A 17,241-nucleotide genomic window follows, 5' to 3' on the forward strand; every position below is an offset into this window, starting at 1 on the left:
TTGTGACATAACTGTGATATTTGATATATTTCCCAAAGCATTATTCAAAGCTTGCTGACATGAAGCCTGCACATATATCTGAAGCCCCAATTTTCATATTCTTCACCAACAGGAGATTTCTTCTTTTCAATTCTGCAGCAAATGATATCTGTAGCTGTTATGAAGCCCAAGTCACCATGGCTTCCTCTTCCCCAATTCATAGCTAGTGACATGGGAATGATCAAATGGAAAAAAAATCTCACATGTGGCTTCTTTTTAAAAAGGTTTAATGGAAGTGGCACTTCCTAGAAAATACAGTGACATTTTCAAAATATACATTTTGAAAAAATGTTCCATGACCAATGTGTAAAGTTTTACCTTACTGGATGTTGCAGAAACTGAAAGGAGAAGAGAAATGACAGGGTCCATATATAAGCACATAGCACCAACTGTCCAAAGAACTTTCTTGTTTTCTTGTAAGATGCTGCCTTTCTTCAATAAATAATGCTGTCATTTTCATAGTAGACGTCATTTCTTAGAAATGAACTGAACAATGTTGTTCAGGCTGACAGCAGAAGAGGAAAATATGGTTGGGCTAGTTTCAGTCCACTTCTGTTGTACCACATGGTCTTAAAAATTCATTTCCTCTCTCATGAAACCATTTGTTTGATACTGTTAAAAAAAGAAGGTTGTTATATTTAATCATTTGTATAAAATCATTTGCCATTTGTCATACTAAGTATCTTCAGCCATTTGTACAACTCTAAACATACACAAATACTTTAAATTATATAAAATGATAAATGCAATGGACTTAGTGATAAAAGCAGCAGAACCACCTGCGACTCTCCTGTATCACATTTTAGAGAATACAGTTTTATTTGATGACATGCCAATGTATAATTCATATATAACATTGATAATAGTGTTTCAGTGTGTTCTAAATCTAGTTTTTGAATGTATATTCATATAAATGGACATCTAATTTTTGGCCACTATATTCACATGATGTACTTATGCATATGAATCCTTGGAAGATAGTTTGTTATACTACCTATCTACCTCTTCATGTTAAATCCTTGAGTAGTTGTGCACAAGTGATTTGTAGTGAAGAGCTTCATTTGACTTATTTTGTCCATTTTCTCCAGCTCCCAAAATGCAGAAGTTATGAATAGTAAGGAAAGTTTCCAAAGGAGTTGTCAATGGGCTACATGTGCCCAAAGAACAGTTTTCACCAACTTTGATAACTACAGATGTGTGAATTTCCAGAATTCTCAGCAACTGTACATCTGAAAACATGCAACTCAAGGAAAACTCCCCTACAGCTGATGCAAATGAGAGTGTTTAATATCTAATATTACATCCCATGAGCAGAAAGGGAGATGCATCATGATACTCCTGTAGAACCTGAGTTTTAGAATCATTGTTAGTTCACTCTGGCATGATTATATACAAGCCTTCCTGGCGTCCCTCTCCCTTCGCCACCATTAATTTATGATGATTGCTGCCTGATAGGGAGTTTATGTCCCAACAGCATGCATAAAGGTTTTTTTCCTGCCAATAGTTGCACTGAACACAATATGCCCACTGAGAACAATGCCATTGGAGAAACTTCAATGGGCCTCGATGGGTGGGAATTAATAGGAGTATTCATAGAGGGAGTATTCCCTGTTAAATGATATGTGATTCATGTTAATGACAACTAGATGGAACTCTGAATGTTCAAATTTTTGCTGCTATTGAAATGCTATGTTCTTCCTAGCTAGTACTCACATGTTGTCAGTAGTAGAACAGATAGCATTTTCTATTTTTCTTATCCTATAAAATGAACATCAAAGTGGTAGACATAAGCTAATAGCAAAGGAATCTTAATGTGGAAGCACATTGTCCAAGAATGTGTCATAGCAAGAGAAAAATCCTATACCAAAAATAATCCACTGTTCCTTAGCTGTTAAGGAAACCTTAAATCTTGCTTCCCAAAACAAATATATGATTTTTACTTACCCCATTTACAACCTACTAATACTGGGCATGCTGCATGTCTCGTTCGATAATCACCTTCTCCACTTCGTAAGAGGTTATACCAGAAAACTGCAGTCCCCTGAAAACAACAACAAACTTTGCTTCTTTAAATAAATTCAGTGTTGAGTACATTTTCATCTAACTTAAAACTGCTGTAAGAATAGGACATTCATACCTAGTTATTGTTTTTAATGTTAGAATGTATCTACAATATTTCCCATTTCCACTTTTAATGTTTTTGAATAGAGAAGGAAAGGTGGGAAAAATGGAAATATGTGCTTTCAAGATAGCTTTAACTCCCGGTGACTACTTTCAGAAGTGGTTTGCCATTATATCCCTACCAGGACTGAGAGAGTGACTGATCCCAAATCACCTAGACCAAAGTCTAATGGGGCGGTAGAACTAACATGGTACTAATTTATGCTCTCTAGAAATGAAGAAATATATAACCAATCATAAGAAAAATATTATTTGGCATGAACATACACAGATCTTGCAGATTCTTTTATTAATTAGAATCAAGATTGCAGTTACTTTGTAAATATTATATTTTTAGCTGTAAAAATTTAGATATACAGTAATGTAAATCACTGCTCATGTGATCTATTAACTACCAATTAAGAACCAAATTGTTGGTTATTCTAAGTTATTTTAGCAGCAGGATTAAGACAAAAAGCTCTCCATTCCAGAAATTATGTTGAAACATGGTGCTGACAATTGCAAAATTAAAAACAGGCTTTCTTTATAGAAAATTAATTAGACCCTTTAAACCAACATAATATTAATATTCATATGAACTGGGACTAAGAAACAATACTGCTCTTCACTGAAGAGAAATGTATTTATAGCAAATAATAAATAAATATTTATTGGATGCAGGCTGCACTGATTTCAGTGTGACACAAAAGGATCCCCTTAAATTTTTAAGAAAAAGAATGCCAAATTGGCTGAATGTACTTATTGCGCTAAGCTGTGGACTATTATGAAAGTCCCAGTGCAAATATTAATTAATTTGATTCATAAACTTCTAATCTGCTTGAGGAATGGAGCGGGGCAGAGGTTAGAGTTGGCATACAGCAAAGAGAAGAAGGAATTCTATTTTGTTAAATTATATAGAGCTATAATGCTCCTTCAAGCACATGTTGTAAAACTCTTTCCGGCAAAGACAGATTTAAAATTATGTTCAATACAAGGGAAGGCTGTCTGAGTAAAAATCAGCCTAAAATTTAATAACTGATGCTATCCCACTGGAATGTTCTCACTTAGGGATAGCAACCACAAGTATCTCATTGCAACAATCCTGTGATCCTAAATGATTAACTGAATAGAAATTTTGTAGATTATAGAGAAATAGGCTCTAAATAAGTAGAGCTAGAAACCAGATGTAATGATTAGGGGACTAGAGGCTAAAACATATGAAGAATGGGTGCAGGAACTGTGTATGTCTAGTTTAAAGAAAAGAAGGACTATGGGAGACATGATAGCAGTGTTCCAGTATCTCAGGTTGTCACAAAGAAGAGGGGGTCAAACTATTTTCCAACTATTTTTCACCTTTCCAGTGGAAAAGTATGCATGTATGTATTTATTTATTTTTATTATTTTATTTATTTATTGGATTTATTTGCTGCTCCTCTCCAAGGATGCGATTTGTTACCTTTTGGGGCCAAATTGCAGCTCCAAAATCTGGGAAAACTGTTGCACCTCCTGCTTCAACATCACTCATCTGTGAAAGTAGAATGAGACACCCATTAGATCTTCCACTGAGTCCACATCAACTCTTTTTTTAAACTCAACAACAGTTGGCATCCTAATGCAGGGTGAAGGCCACATCCTAAGAAGTGGATGGGGCCAGGATAAAACCAACATTTGACTTAATTTACACAAAAAAGTGAATTGAATTAAGTACAGATAATATGACTACTAGATTCCTCATATATTTCATAATAAATTTCTTTTCTGTCACATTAGAAATTTGTGCAGCAACCTCTCGAAAGGTTCTAGAAGCCATATTCAAAGTTTTGAAGGAATGTCCATGATATCTTTTAATATGGAGAGAGAAAGCCCATGGATGCAGGTTTTTAGGAATAAAAAACGCAACAGGAACATTAAGCCTTAAAAATAGTTATTTTAAAAAAATATAATCAAGAAATAAACTTAATTTTATTCGGCATAAAAACAGTTACTGTGTTTGATCACAATTCGGACTAATAGCAAAAAACTTATCTGTCCTTAATATACTGTAGGTAGTCCTCGAATTATGAATGTAATGGAACCTGCCAATTACATTCGTAACCTGAGGATTTGTTGGGGTGAATCATGTAAAACAAATATGATCTCTCCCTGCTTTCACCCACACATTCACTAATCGAATGTGCAAGTCGGTAAGTGCATGAGGTATCTCAGGGTGGAGGCGGCCATGGGGGGCATAGCATTAGAAAAGGCCACCTGCTTCAGACTACCCAAGACCTCCCCTGACCCACTGAGATATTGCATGGTCTCTCCCCTGGGGTCCCCACAATTGCTCCCCTGCCCCCATCTTGCTGCGCACTGTATAACTTACCTTGTGAAGATCTAGCGAGCCATCTCCTTTCCAACCTCTCTGCCTCGGGGTCTTTGCCTGCTTGCAGTCTAAGCTCAAAAAGCATTTGTAAGTCATCGAGACAAAATTCTGTTGCTTCAAGCCTCCCATCAGCTTGCAAATGCTTTTTGTACCATTCCAGACAGAGGGAAGGCCTCTCCGTTTGCAAAGCCTTTTGCTGCAGATCTCTTGCAGGCCTCGGTTCTCAGAGAAAAGAGGCCTAAAGTACTGCAGTGCAAGATCAGTAGCGTGAGACCTTGCGTGACCTGGTACTACTTTAGGCCTCTGTTCTGTGCGAATGCACCAAAGCAGGGGAAGGAACTGATGGCTCAGTAGATTGTCACAAAGTGAGTTTCCACAAGTCCAGTGCCTATGTTGACTGGGCAGCAGGTGTGTGTGTGTGTGTGTGTGTGGGAGGCAGAGGCAAATGTTGCTCAGCCATCACTTGTAAGTGTAAATGATTGTGTTGGTGCTGCAACATTTGTAACTTCAGGATTGTGTCTTAAACACTTGGGAGAGGGCTGTTGTAACTTTGAAAGATTGCTAAGTGAACCGTCGTAACTAGAGGATTACCTGAAGCCTTCATCTCTTACAGATTTTGGAGAAATTACATTACTAATCAGTGAATAAAGACTACAGTCTTCTGGTCAATGCATTTGTTTAGTAAATTGAAATATTTCCTTAGCTCTAATGATATTGCTTAATTCTATGCTTCACTGAGCAATCTGCTTATGAATTTGAAACACTGCAATGAAACTAACAGAGTTTATTTTGGCTTAGCCACAGATGCCACAGAACACAAGCCTTGTATCTTATACAGTGATCCCCCGCTCGTTGCGAGGGTTCCGTTCCAGGACCCCCCGCAACGAGCGGGTTTTCGCGAAGTAGCGCTGCGGAAGTAAAAACACCATCTGCGCATGTGCAGATGGTGTTTTTAACTTCCGCAGCGCTAGCGAGGAGCCGAAGATTGGGGGCGGCGCGGCTGTTTTAAAACGTCGCCGCCGACATGGGGGGCTCGCTAGCACCCCCCCCCGAACCCCCAACCTGGGTTTGGGGGGGTGCTAGCAAGCCCCCCATGTCGGCGGCGACGTTTTAAAACACCCGCGCGGCTTTCCAATGAGTCCCGAAGACAAACGCGGAAGTTTGACGTTTGTCTTCGGGACTCATTGGAAAGCTCCGATCGTTTTAAAGCAGGCGCGCCGTTCTCCGCTGACTCCTGGCGAACTTCCCGGGCGAAAGGCGGGCGAGCGGGTGCTGGGGGGGGGCTTCGCCCTCCCGCCAGCAAGAGGGGGAAGACCCAGGGAAGCCGCCCAGCAGCTGATCTGCCCGGCGCCATCTACGCATGCGTGCCCATAGAAAAAAGGGCATGCATGCGCAGATGGTGTTTTGACTTCCGGGTTCAAAAATCGCAAATTACCCTGTTCGCAATGGTCGGGGACGCAATAACCGGGGGATCACTGTATAGTGTCTTTACTTTAAACAAGTGTTTCTCAATTATCCCCCCCCCCAGGAAGAAGTAAACATTTTGCACCCCCTCAACTCTTCACCAGGACAATTATTTGCAATATTTAGCACGTTTTCACTGGAAAAACTCAAGCAGCTTATCAGCATGATTGGGGTGTAATGTGTTTAATTGACACCTTAATTTATTTGGCTTCATGCTGTCTACTGCCAACATTTTTAGACACAGTAAACCTACTGGTCTTTCCTTGTCTTTCACAGTAATCATAGGGAAGCCAAGTGGGATATATGCTTCATCATATTTCCCCCATCATATTTCTCCATCTTAGCTTTCGGGAGACTTACGTTTGTCTCATTATCTCTGTCTCTCTCCTTTCTTTTCATCCCTGTTAAATATTTTTCCATGGGATCTCTTAAGGGTTTGTTATCTGTACTTCATATTTCCTGCTCTGTGCTGTATGCTATTGTTTGGTGCAAAAAACCCCTACTCCTTGTGGCAAAAAAACTCACGTTCCCCGGGGTCACGCGCCCCCCTGGCATTGTTCCATGCCCCCCCCAGAGGGCCCCCGCCCCACTATTTGAGAAACATGCTTTAAACTAAGATGAGGAGTTACCACTTTAGTGTAATGGTTCTGAATCTAAATTGTGGAGTAGCAACTTCCTCCTTGACTTGTAGTTATACATAATTTAAATAACTATGTTTCTATTACTAGTATTAATCTCAAAGTGATACAGGCAGTTGTAGCAGAAAGAGAGGGGCAATCAAATCCCAGCCTGTAACTTGGATGTTATTCAACTGATGGAACATATATTTGGATTCAAACTACCATGTTTTAATTTAGGGATAATGAGGTACTTCTAAAGAGATGCAATCATCATACAGGACATGGAATTTAGTAAATTTTAGGAAGAAACTGAAACCCTGACATGGTAACTGAACGTGAAATACCCTAATTCTTTGTGGTTCCATGCTAGTTTGGAGATTCTACTGAATTGCCTTATCATTGTTATCTTTAAGCACATATACAGTATCTTCCAGTTAAAATGGCAAAATATGACTAGAGCTTGATGTTGGCAGCAGAAAGCTATCAGCAGTTCTTTCTCTGGATTAATGATTTTAGAAGGCTAAGCCTGAATGAATGTCCAGTAGGTTTAATAAATGTTCCATAATTTCTAGACTGCAGATTAAAAGTGATATTATAATGAACTAGTAACAATAATAATAAGTGCCCCGGAGGCACATATCTGGAAAAAACTAATGTTGTTTATTAGTAATTTTCTAATAAATTTGTTTAAAAACTGAGATCCTGATGTTAAAAGCTGCAATATTTAACACTTTCATGTCATGGGTAGTAAAAAGAGAACAGATCCTGTGGCTGTACAAATAATAATGATTGAATGGGTTCCCAAATCAGTTCCCACAAAAGCTCCACTGTTAACAATATATTTTAGTCACTAATTTCCTTTGCACAATTAAGTCAAACTTCATAGTATACATGAAACAAGAATGTGGGAAACTAAATCTCCACAGATGTTTATGACTTCATTTAACACTAGATCAACAATCTCTAAAAATATCATGCAATTAATTCCATTTAAGATGGTAGCATGAAAAAAACAACATGTTCTTACTCTACTTGTCCAAGACTTTTCATACTTACATAGTTCAAAAAAGTGGCCAAACGATTCCCAGTCCCTAACTGCTTGAAAACATCAGGTTCCTCTTTCTACAAAATTAAATAAAAATAAACTGCAAATTTCAAGCACAAGGACAAGTATACAAAGATACTTACATAGTTAAGAAATGTTGCTAGCCTATTTCCTTCCGTTTTGAGTGTGGAGTCAAAGGGTCGCTGAAACAAACAACAACTTTAACCCAATTTCCAAATTGATTGCCGGTTTGTTGCTTTGGAAACAGGACGTGGAGATTGCCTACAAATCTTAGTAGAATCAAGGCACACCCAATTGTTCCAGGTGTGTATGAATAGGGTTGGAGGTTTAAGTCAAATTCTCAGATACAATAACATATTAATTAAAATATATTCAAAAACATGTCTGCAAACGTACAGTTGTTTTAGTTCACACTCTGTGCTAATCCATAGTTTATTTGCAAGATTGGCGAATATCTTTCGCTCAGGTGTAGGATGAGAGATGAAGGTTCGTTCTCTGACTTATTAGTCATTTTCTAAGAAATTTCCTAAAAAAACTGAAATCCTGATTGAAAGACCTGCAATATTTAACATTTTCACATCATGGGTGCCAGCAATAGCAATAGTACTTATACCTATATACCACTTTGGAGTGCTTTATAGCCCTCTCTAAGTGATTTACAGTCAGCATATTGCCACAACAATCTGGGTCCTCATTTTATCAAACCAGGATGGAAGGTTGAGTCAACCTTGAGCCTGGTGAGATTCGAAGTGCCAAACTGTAGTCAGCAGAAGTAGCCTGCAATACTGTACTCTAACCACTGTGCCACCAAGATTCAAAGCTTGAAGAACAAACTTTCATCCTCATATTTTATTTAACCATGGCTTTCTCAATGTCACAATTGAGATTATATGCTGAGATTGTATGTCAAAGTATGGGTGGCTTCACGCAACATTTAGGTGAGCTAAGGTGGCGCAGTGGGTAGAGTGCAGTACTGTAGGCCACTAAAGCTGACTGCTAGATCTTTAGGTCAGCGGCTCAAGGTTGACTCAGCCTTCCATCCTTCCAAGGTGGGTATGAGGACCCGAATTGTGGGGGCAATATGCTGGCTCTGTTAAAAAGTGCTATTGTTAACCTGTTGTAAGCCGCCCTGAGTCTAAGGAGAAGGGCGGCATTAAAAAAATCGAATAAATAATATATTTTTTAAAAAATAAACATACAAAACACATTTTGGTTTAGCACAATGAGATCTCTGTGAATGACAAGAGTTGTAATACATCAGATATGCTGGTAGTTTCCGTTTTCTGTTATTGGATTAGTATATTTGATAAACCTGTGGCTAAATGATGATTCCTTGCACTATAAAAAGTGAAAGGGCACTTTTCAGCTACTAGTAATAGAAATCAAAAGTGCCATTTCCCCATCATGATCAGCAGACCAGAATGGAAAAGGTCTGATAGGAACCTGCTGTGTTACTAAATCCCAACTAGCCATAGAGCAACTCCCCTTATCTTTGTATTTGGGAGTGGGGTTGGGAGATATAAGAATAATAAACACTTTTCTATTAAAAGCAATGTTCTTTCAGGCTTTTATGTTATGATGGATAACCAAAGCAGCAATGCTTTCAGCTAGGCAAATGCTATTTTTCTGGAACTACAACAAAGAATTGTTCCTGTAAAATATAGTTAGCATCAATATGTGTGTGATAACGTTAATCTGACAGGAATCCCCAAACATTCTGATCTGACTATTATACTTGAAACTTTGAGACCATGTTACAGTAGTAGCTTGGAGGGGAGCCAATACGATAGAGTAAAAAACCCATTTAAATTTATAAATAAAACGACATGTTAAAAACAGCACAACAGCTCTTAAATAAATGAAAACTGGTCTTTGGAATGATTTATGATTAGTACCAAAACAATTTTTATAAGTGTAAGAAAATCTATAAACAAATAAGCAAAGCTCTGACTGCCTGTGAATGACTGGTTGGTGTGTAATAAATAAATAAACAGTTTAATTGTGGATGAAAGAGCAACCTGGCATGGATATTCTGGGTGGAGCTGGAGGAGGAGGTCCATCTCTTGGAAATATGCCCATCTGGGTTTCAGGTTTGGCACCAGCCACACCTGAAGGAGTGTAGGGTAGCTCTGGACATCTGCAACTTATTGAGGGCTCTTAGAAGCTCTGCCTAGTAGATGTGTTGATGTGACACATCTCTGGCTTAAGCTCAGCTTTCAGGAACAAAGTTGCATTGGTTGCCAGTTGGCTACCAACTGCAATTTAAGATGCTGTTTAATATCTATAAAGCTCTATATGACATAGGGCTTAGATACCTGTGAGATTCCTGTAATAGGAACTGGGGATAAGTGAGACCACTTATCTCCAATTGTTTCTGTTGAGCCAATGCATTCCAACAAAATGGTGTCCTACAGTCCCTTCCATTAAATATTACCTTCTTGTGGGACGGATCAAGTATGCTCTCTCTATTGTGGGTCCCATCCTCCGCCACAGCTTCTCCTGTGATATAAGGATGGCACCCTGCCTCCTGGGATTCTGGAAAACTTTGAAAACTTGCCTCTGGGCCCAGGTTTGAAGTTGATGTATTTTAATCTAGGCTGCCTGTTGGCTTAATATTTCTCACTATTTTTATGTTTTTTAGTTTTGCATGCTGCCCAGAGGTGACTGAAATGGGACAGCTAGTAAATTTCAATCAATAAATCAATAAAAAATTATACAAGTGCTTTGGAAGCTTTAATGATCATAAAACAACAGCAAATGGATTCAAGTAATAACCTGTGCTGTATACAGAGCCTGGAGGACCAGTCCAAATCCCTAAGAAATCCAGCTGCTAACTTTCCTCAAACTTGGCTGTTGACAACTAAATTCCAAGAATTATATATCATCCAAGAATGAATATCTTGTTGATTGTTTCATTGCCTCCCTTACACAGATCAGTTTTAGTGAAGAAGCTGTGAGTGTCCACTGATTTGTAATAACAGATTTGTCCTGACAGACATGCAATCAGACAATAGCTTGTTTTATCATGTCTTTATATACTAAGACATGCTCTTTTTTTAGGGAGGGGAGTGGAGTTTTTTGACATTACATCCAATGTTGGACTAATCACCATTTGGCTTATAACTAAAAGTACTTTATGGGAGGAAATCATCTTTTTTCTAATTGAGAGAAAGTAATATAGAAAAAATACAGAAGAACATATAGTACTCCCCCTTGCTCTCCACTTGTTTTTTTCCAAATATAAATGCTTAAATATAATCCAAGACTAACAAACATAGTTTCATACTTTGTAAGAAAAAACTATCTCCAGGAATATAATCCTAGTACTTGCTCATAATCACTCTATGAGCCAAATACAAGATGTCATGGATCCTCTAAAATATTTTTATTTACTAAAACCAGCAGCTTTAGAGGGAGGTTGAATAAATTAGTTATGACAGTGGGAAGAGAAGGTTAACCCCGCATCCAATGCCGTTTCAATGAACTTTTTTTCTTGCTAATACTTTTCTGAGAGATGGAGCAATTTAAGTCAGGGTGCTAGAAAGGGACAAATAGTTTCTTTAACTCAATGGTCTAATCATGAACCAAATCAGTCCCACCCTATTCTTGCTTGCACAAAGAAATATATTCATATGTTAAAACTAACTAGGAATTTCCCTCACCTCTAGTTTAGCCATTAAGGTATACTTAGCAATAATTGGGAAAAATACCTAAAATATGAAATCTTACCCTTGAGAAGTCAAAATGTGGCTCATATTGTCCTCCCATGCCATAATTAGCCACCTAAAGTATACAAAAGGATAATATATTAGCAAAATTAAAACAAAACCTTCTTTTAAACGTCAAAATAATGTTGCATGCTGAATGTGTGTCAGTACAGTGCACGCTTCTCTGAACTGGGAGATGTGGGCAACATTAGGTTAATTTGCAAGGAAGATTATCACTTAGAGATCTTATCTTGATAAAATAGTGTGAATGTGCACTAAGTTTTGTTGCATTAGTTACATACTGGTCAATTTCCTAAAACTGTTCTTACCCAGGGCAAGGAATTCTCCATGTGGCATCTGTATATACTATATTTATTTATGTATGCATGTATGCAATACAATATTCATATGTCTAGTGCTTTAATTACCCCACAAGGATTGGCTTTATCCATTTATAATTTAACATAGAATAAAGCAAGGAAAAGAAAATAGTTTTGAAAAGGTAGTGACTTGTCCACAGGGAATGAGACATGAGATAGGAAAAGTAATAAAGTTCTGAATAGAGAAACTGACGTTTTATTTTTGTATTGTTTCACATTCGGGACCGTCTTCTGCCGCGCGAATCCCAGTGACCGATAAGGTCCTACAGAGTTGGCCTTCTCCGGGCTCTGTCGACTAAACAATGTCATCTGGCGGGCCCCAGGGGAAGAGCCTTCTCTGTGGCGGCCCCGGCCCTCTGGAATCAACTCCCCCTGGAGATTAGAACCGCCCCCACCCTCCTTGCCTTTTGTAAGTTACTAAAGACCCACTTTTGTTGCCAGGCATGGGGGAACTGAGATATCCCCCAGGCTTATACAGTTTACGCATGGTATGATTGTGTTGTATGGTTCCAATGTTGGGTTTTAGAATGTTTTTAATATTAGATTTGTTACACTGTCACTATTTTGTTGTGAGCCGCCCCGAGTCTACGGAGAGGGGCAGCATACAAATCTAATCAATAATAATAATAATAATAATAATAATAATAATAATAATAATAAGTAACTGCAACTGCAACAAGTAGAGCAATTGCTACGAATGGTGTAACTGGGTGCTTTAAAGGTGAAACCCATGAAATGGTGAGCAAACAGGAAAGAAAGTGGCCAAAACCCAATGGCCGCAGGCTAGTGCAGAGAAGCAGTGGGCACAAACAAAAAGACATTTACCCAGGGCAAAAAGTCACTCACTGAGGCAAACAATAATATACATAACAGAACGGAATGGAATGAAACGGAGTGGAGTGTGTTAGTACTATGTACAAACAGCTGGGTTTGCAATATATAAACAAGCTAACAATGAATGTTTATATGTATTGAAGTACTATAGCTTTAAGAGGTAGTGTTGTAAATTGCCATAAGAGGGAGCCAGAAAGCATGATTTTGTTTCTCTGTTCTTTCTGCTGATTCACTGTGACTGATGTAGTAAGCTCTGTGTGTTCAATGATAGTTTGATGTATTTGTAAGCTGTAATGTATGTCTGACATGTAAGACAAAGATAGGTTTGTAATAATATTATTGTATTGATAGATATGGACTGATTTGAATGTGTATGATTGGACTGTTTAACTTGACCGTGTTATTTCTAAAGTAAACTGTAATTTATACACTTTAATGTATCTGTCTTGTATGACTGAATAATTACTCATATCTCCTGGCTATCTGCTGGAATCCCATGTTTTCCTCTGTGCGTGTCCTTGATAACTCAAGGGTTCTACACACTCTTTAACACTCCACTCTTTGGAGTGGAGTGGAACGGAACAGAACATAATTCTTTATTGGCCAAGTGTGATTGGATACTCAAGGAATTTGTCTTTGGGCCTGATACTTTCAGTGTACAGAAAAGAAAAGATACATTTGACAAGAATTATGAGCTACAAGTCTTAATGATTGTCATAGGGTACAAATAAGCAATCAGGAAACGATCAATATTAATATAAAACATAAGGATACAAATGACAAGTTACAGTCATACAATCATAGGTGAGAGGAGATGGGGGATAGGAACGATGAGAAGACTAATCATAATAGTAATGCAACCTCAGTGAATAATTTGACAGTGGTGAGGGAATTATTTGTTTAGCAGAGTGATAATGTTAGAGAAAAAAACTGTTCTTGTGTCTATAGTGCAATGCTCTATAGTGTCGTTTTGAAGTTGAAACACTTTATGTCCAGGATGCAAGGGGTCCGTAAATATTTTCACGGCCCTCTTTTTGACTCGTGCAGTATACAGGTCCTCAATGAAAGGAAGGTTGGTAGCATTATTTTTTTCTGCAGTTCTAATTATCCTCTGAAGTCTGTGTCAGTCTAGTTGGCTTGCAGAACGAAATCAGATAATTATAGAGGTGCCATTGAAAACTCAATAATTCCTGTGTAGAATTATATCAGCAGCTCCTTTGCCTTCATGAATTGGCACAGAAAGAACGAGTTTGTTCTGCTTTTTTGATGACGTTTTTGATGTTAGGTGACCATTTTAGGTCTTGAGATATGATAGAACCTCATTTGAGTGATGAATCTCATCACTCATTTGAAATTATGATAATGGCATCCTAGGTTCCCGGGAATAACTCAATGAGAATGAAAATCACCACCAGCTAAGAAATTGGCAGCTGTGATTTCATTGTCATGTATAATAAATACTACTGGATTTGAAAGTGTAGACTTATTTTGCTGTTCTAATTTTTTAAAAGCAGCTACCAGATTTTAAAAATGGGGCATTGATGGTCAGGTATACTGCACATATAGTTGAAACTTGCTGTTAAATGTTATTGGCAGCCATTATTATTTGTAGAATTTTCAATTATAAAAATCTCGATCATAATTTGAAAAGGATCTCTCTCTTTTTGGAGGGTGGGTGGGATGGTGGGGCTGTTTTTTATTTCATAATATTTATGGCATTACACATTCAACACATTTCATACTGTCGTGCTTCAGGACAGAAGGCAGAGCTTTGCATAAAGGAGGTAAACAGTAACAAGCTTACCTGCAACAATTCAGCTGTTTTGGTAGTTAATCCTGTAATCATCTCCATTCGATGATTTACTTTGGCAACAACCAGATTGTCTTCTTCCTCCAGCCAGGAACTTGCAGAAAAAGAAATAATATGCAGGAATTTATAAGTCTGAACTCATGAAATTTAAAGGCAGGCATACAGATTCATTTCCTTTCAAATATTCACTTAACTTTGCAGATGAGTCAACATTTACAGCACTTCTTTCAAAAATCTTTTAGTTTTTAATCGTTAATCAATAGTTTATATAAGAACATATTGCAACTTGAAATTGTAGGTTTTATAATTTTATAATAATAATAATAATAATAATAATAATAATAATAATAATAATGACGACGACAGGAGGAGGAGGGGAAAAATCATGAAATATTGCACCTTGCCATTGAAACTATTTGATTATGGATGAAACGTATAACAGTTATACCCATTGTCATTGGGGCACTTGGTACCATGTCCAATAATTTTATAAAATACATCAATGAATTGCAGCTTCCTACAATAATACCAGAGGAACTGTAAAAGCTGCACTGCTCGGAACATCGTATATCTTAAGAAGGTACTTGATTGGCACTAGTCATGCATTGTGATGCATTTTTGAATATTTGAATGTTCACTTGACCAAGTTTCATATTTAATGAATAAAGTTTTTAACAGCAGCAGCAGCAACAATAATAATACATAAAATCTATGCCATAGAGTAGAATAGTAAGAATAGCAAAAATACTCAACTTTTTCATTTTTCTTTGTTCTTTAGGGTTTTAATTATTGGTCAAATTTTGAATGATGTGCATTTCAAGATTTTAATTTATTACCAATATGTTTTAAAATTATTTTATTTTTAAAAAAGAGGATGAAATTCATTCTTACACAATTTACCTTTTGGAAACCCGGTAGCTGGCTACTGTTAGTACACCTGTTTTAGGGTCCCGGACTGTAGCTCTTGCCAACTGTATCAAAAGATATGCAAGATTTACTAATTTCAATATATATATATATAAAAACCATGCCAAATTCATCTTGCATTTTTATTCCCAAGCATTCCATAAGATTCTCGTAAGAAGTATTTTGTGCAGTAGTGCAGGTGAAATTTATTTTATTTATTTGTTTGTTTGGACTTCTATGCCGCCCTTCTCCATAGTCTCAGGGCAGCTTACAAAAATAGGAATAAAATACAAAATACAGCTGAGGGGAAACCAAAATATAAAACAAACAATAAAACCCCAATTTATTTAAAACCAGACATTCATATTCATTCTAACGACAATCCTACATTCATATCATCAGTCGGAGCAAGATGCTAGTCCTCAACGGCCCCAGACCTGCTGGAAAAGGTGAGTGTTTAGAGCAGGGGTCCTCAAACTTGGCAACTTTAAGACTTGTGGACTTCAACTCCCAGAATTCTCCAGCCATGTTTGAGGACCCCTGGTTTAGAACCTTGTGAAAGGCCAGGAGGGTGGGGGCAGTGCGAATTTACGGAGGGAGTTGATTCTAGAGGGCCGGGAAATAGTACTATATTAGGAGATAGGCTTAAATTTATCTTTAACAAAGAATCGTTGAACTTACCTGAACGGTCTTCTCCATGTCCTGGAAGGAGAGTCCAGCATGGGATTTAGCTCAAGTCTTATTGGTAGGGACTGAGTTTTAAATTAATATAATTAACATATTAAGTAGGTACCACCCCCTTGCTGCCCCAGTACTTCAGTTTTAAAAAACAAATTCAAATGGTAAACAGAATTTATTAAACAACTAACACAACCATTAACTGAAACGCAACAACTGTCCATGTTTCAATGGGAGGGTTTGGACTCTCCTTCCAGGACATGGAGAAGACCGTTCAGGTAAGTTCAACGGTTCTTCTCCCATGCCTCTGGAAGGAGAGTCCAGCATGGGATATACCCAAGTTCCAGTGTTCAAGGGAGGGATATCATTGAATCATGATCCTGTAGTGTCACACACTCGTTGCAATACTCTCCTCCCGAAGGCCGCCTCGGCCGAAGCAAACGTGTCCAGTTTATAATGCCGTATAAAGGTGGTAGGAGTGGCCCACGTGGCCGCCCTACAGATGTCCTCTATCGATGCCTGTGTGGCCCATGCCGCTGAAGTAGCGGCACTACGAGTCGAATGAGCCGTGATTCCACTAGGCAATGTCTGGGAACCTGCTTTGTACGCTTCTGCTATACAAAGCTTCAACCATTGACTAATGGTCTGTGAGGACACTTTGAGACCCAGTTGATGTTGGCCAAAGGAGACAAACAAGGCCTCGGTCCTGCGGAAAGGAGCCGTGCGCCTGATATAGAGTTTCAGAGCTCTGCGCACGTTCACCTTATGCCACTTAAGTTCCAACGGATGTGATCCATGCATGCAGAAATCCGGCAAGACAAGTTCCTGTGTCCGGTGAAAGTGGGTGTTGACTTTAGGTATGAACGTTGGGTCCAAACGGAGGATCACCCTATTAGGTTGAAATGTACAAAGGTCAGGCCTTACTGACAAGGCCGACAGCTCCGACACCTGCCGTGCCGATGTAATGGCCACTAAGAACGCTGTTTTAAGGGATAACATCCTCAAAGGCACAGTTCTCAGCGGCTCGAACGGAGGAGCTGTGAGCGCTTGCAATACCACGGTAAGATCCCAAGTAGGGAAACGTCGTATCGGTGGAGGATGCCTATTGGTAGCCCCTTTCAGAAAGTCTTTAATCAACGAATGGTGGGACAATGACCCACCATCTTCAGATCGAATAATCGTTGCCAAAGCCGCTACCTGTCTTCTTAAGGTGTT

General features: G+C 38.4%; 1 protein-coding gene across 8 annotated transcripts in view; it reads right to left on the bottom strand.

Moving 5' to 3' along the window:
• Nucleotides 1-249: 249 nt before the first annotated feature.
• The window catches only part of P4HA2 (prolyl 4-hydroxylase subunit alpha 2), a 75,024-nt gene continuing 58,032 nt past the window's right edge, over nucleotides 250-17,241 (bottom strand). For 4 of the 8 annotated variants that reach the window (XM_070739293.1, XM_070739294.1, XM_070739296.1 and 1 more), the window contains 7 exons: nucleotides 15,343-15,413; nucleotides 14,437-14,536; nucleotides 11,441-11,494; nucleotides 7,834-7,893; nucleotides 3,656-3,724; nucleotides 1,984-2,080; nucleotides 250-651 (listed from right to left, as the gene is read on the bottom strand). In XM_070739293.1, the coding sequence (XP_070595394.1) occupies nucleotides 581-651; nucleotides 1,984-2,080; nucleotides 3,656-3,724; nucleotides 7,834-7,893; nucleotides 11,441-11,494; nucleotides 14,437-14,536; nucleotides 15,343-15,413 (522 nt within the window). In that variant the 3' untranslated portion in view covers nucleotides 250-580. Of the gene's footprint in view, nucleotides 652-1,983; nucleotides 2,081-3,655; nucleotides 3,725-7,701; nucleotides 7,894-11,440; nucleotides 11,495-14,436; nucleotides 14,537-15,342; nucleotides 15,414-17,241 lie in introns of all 8 variants that reach the window. The other 4 variants (XM_070739289.1, XM_070739291.1, XM_070739292.1 and 1 more) reach the window with 2 other exon arrangements.

This window comes from Erythrolamprus reginae, chromosome 2 (assembly GCF_031021105.1).
Source record: "Erythrolamprus reginae isolate rEryReg1 chromosome 2, rEryReg1.hap1, whole genome shotgun sequence".
Taxonomy (NCBI): domain Eukaryota; kingdom Metazoa; phylum Chordata; class Lepidosauria; order Squamata; family Dipsadidae; genus Erythrolamprus; species Erythrolamprus reginae.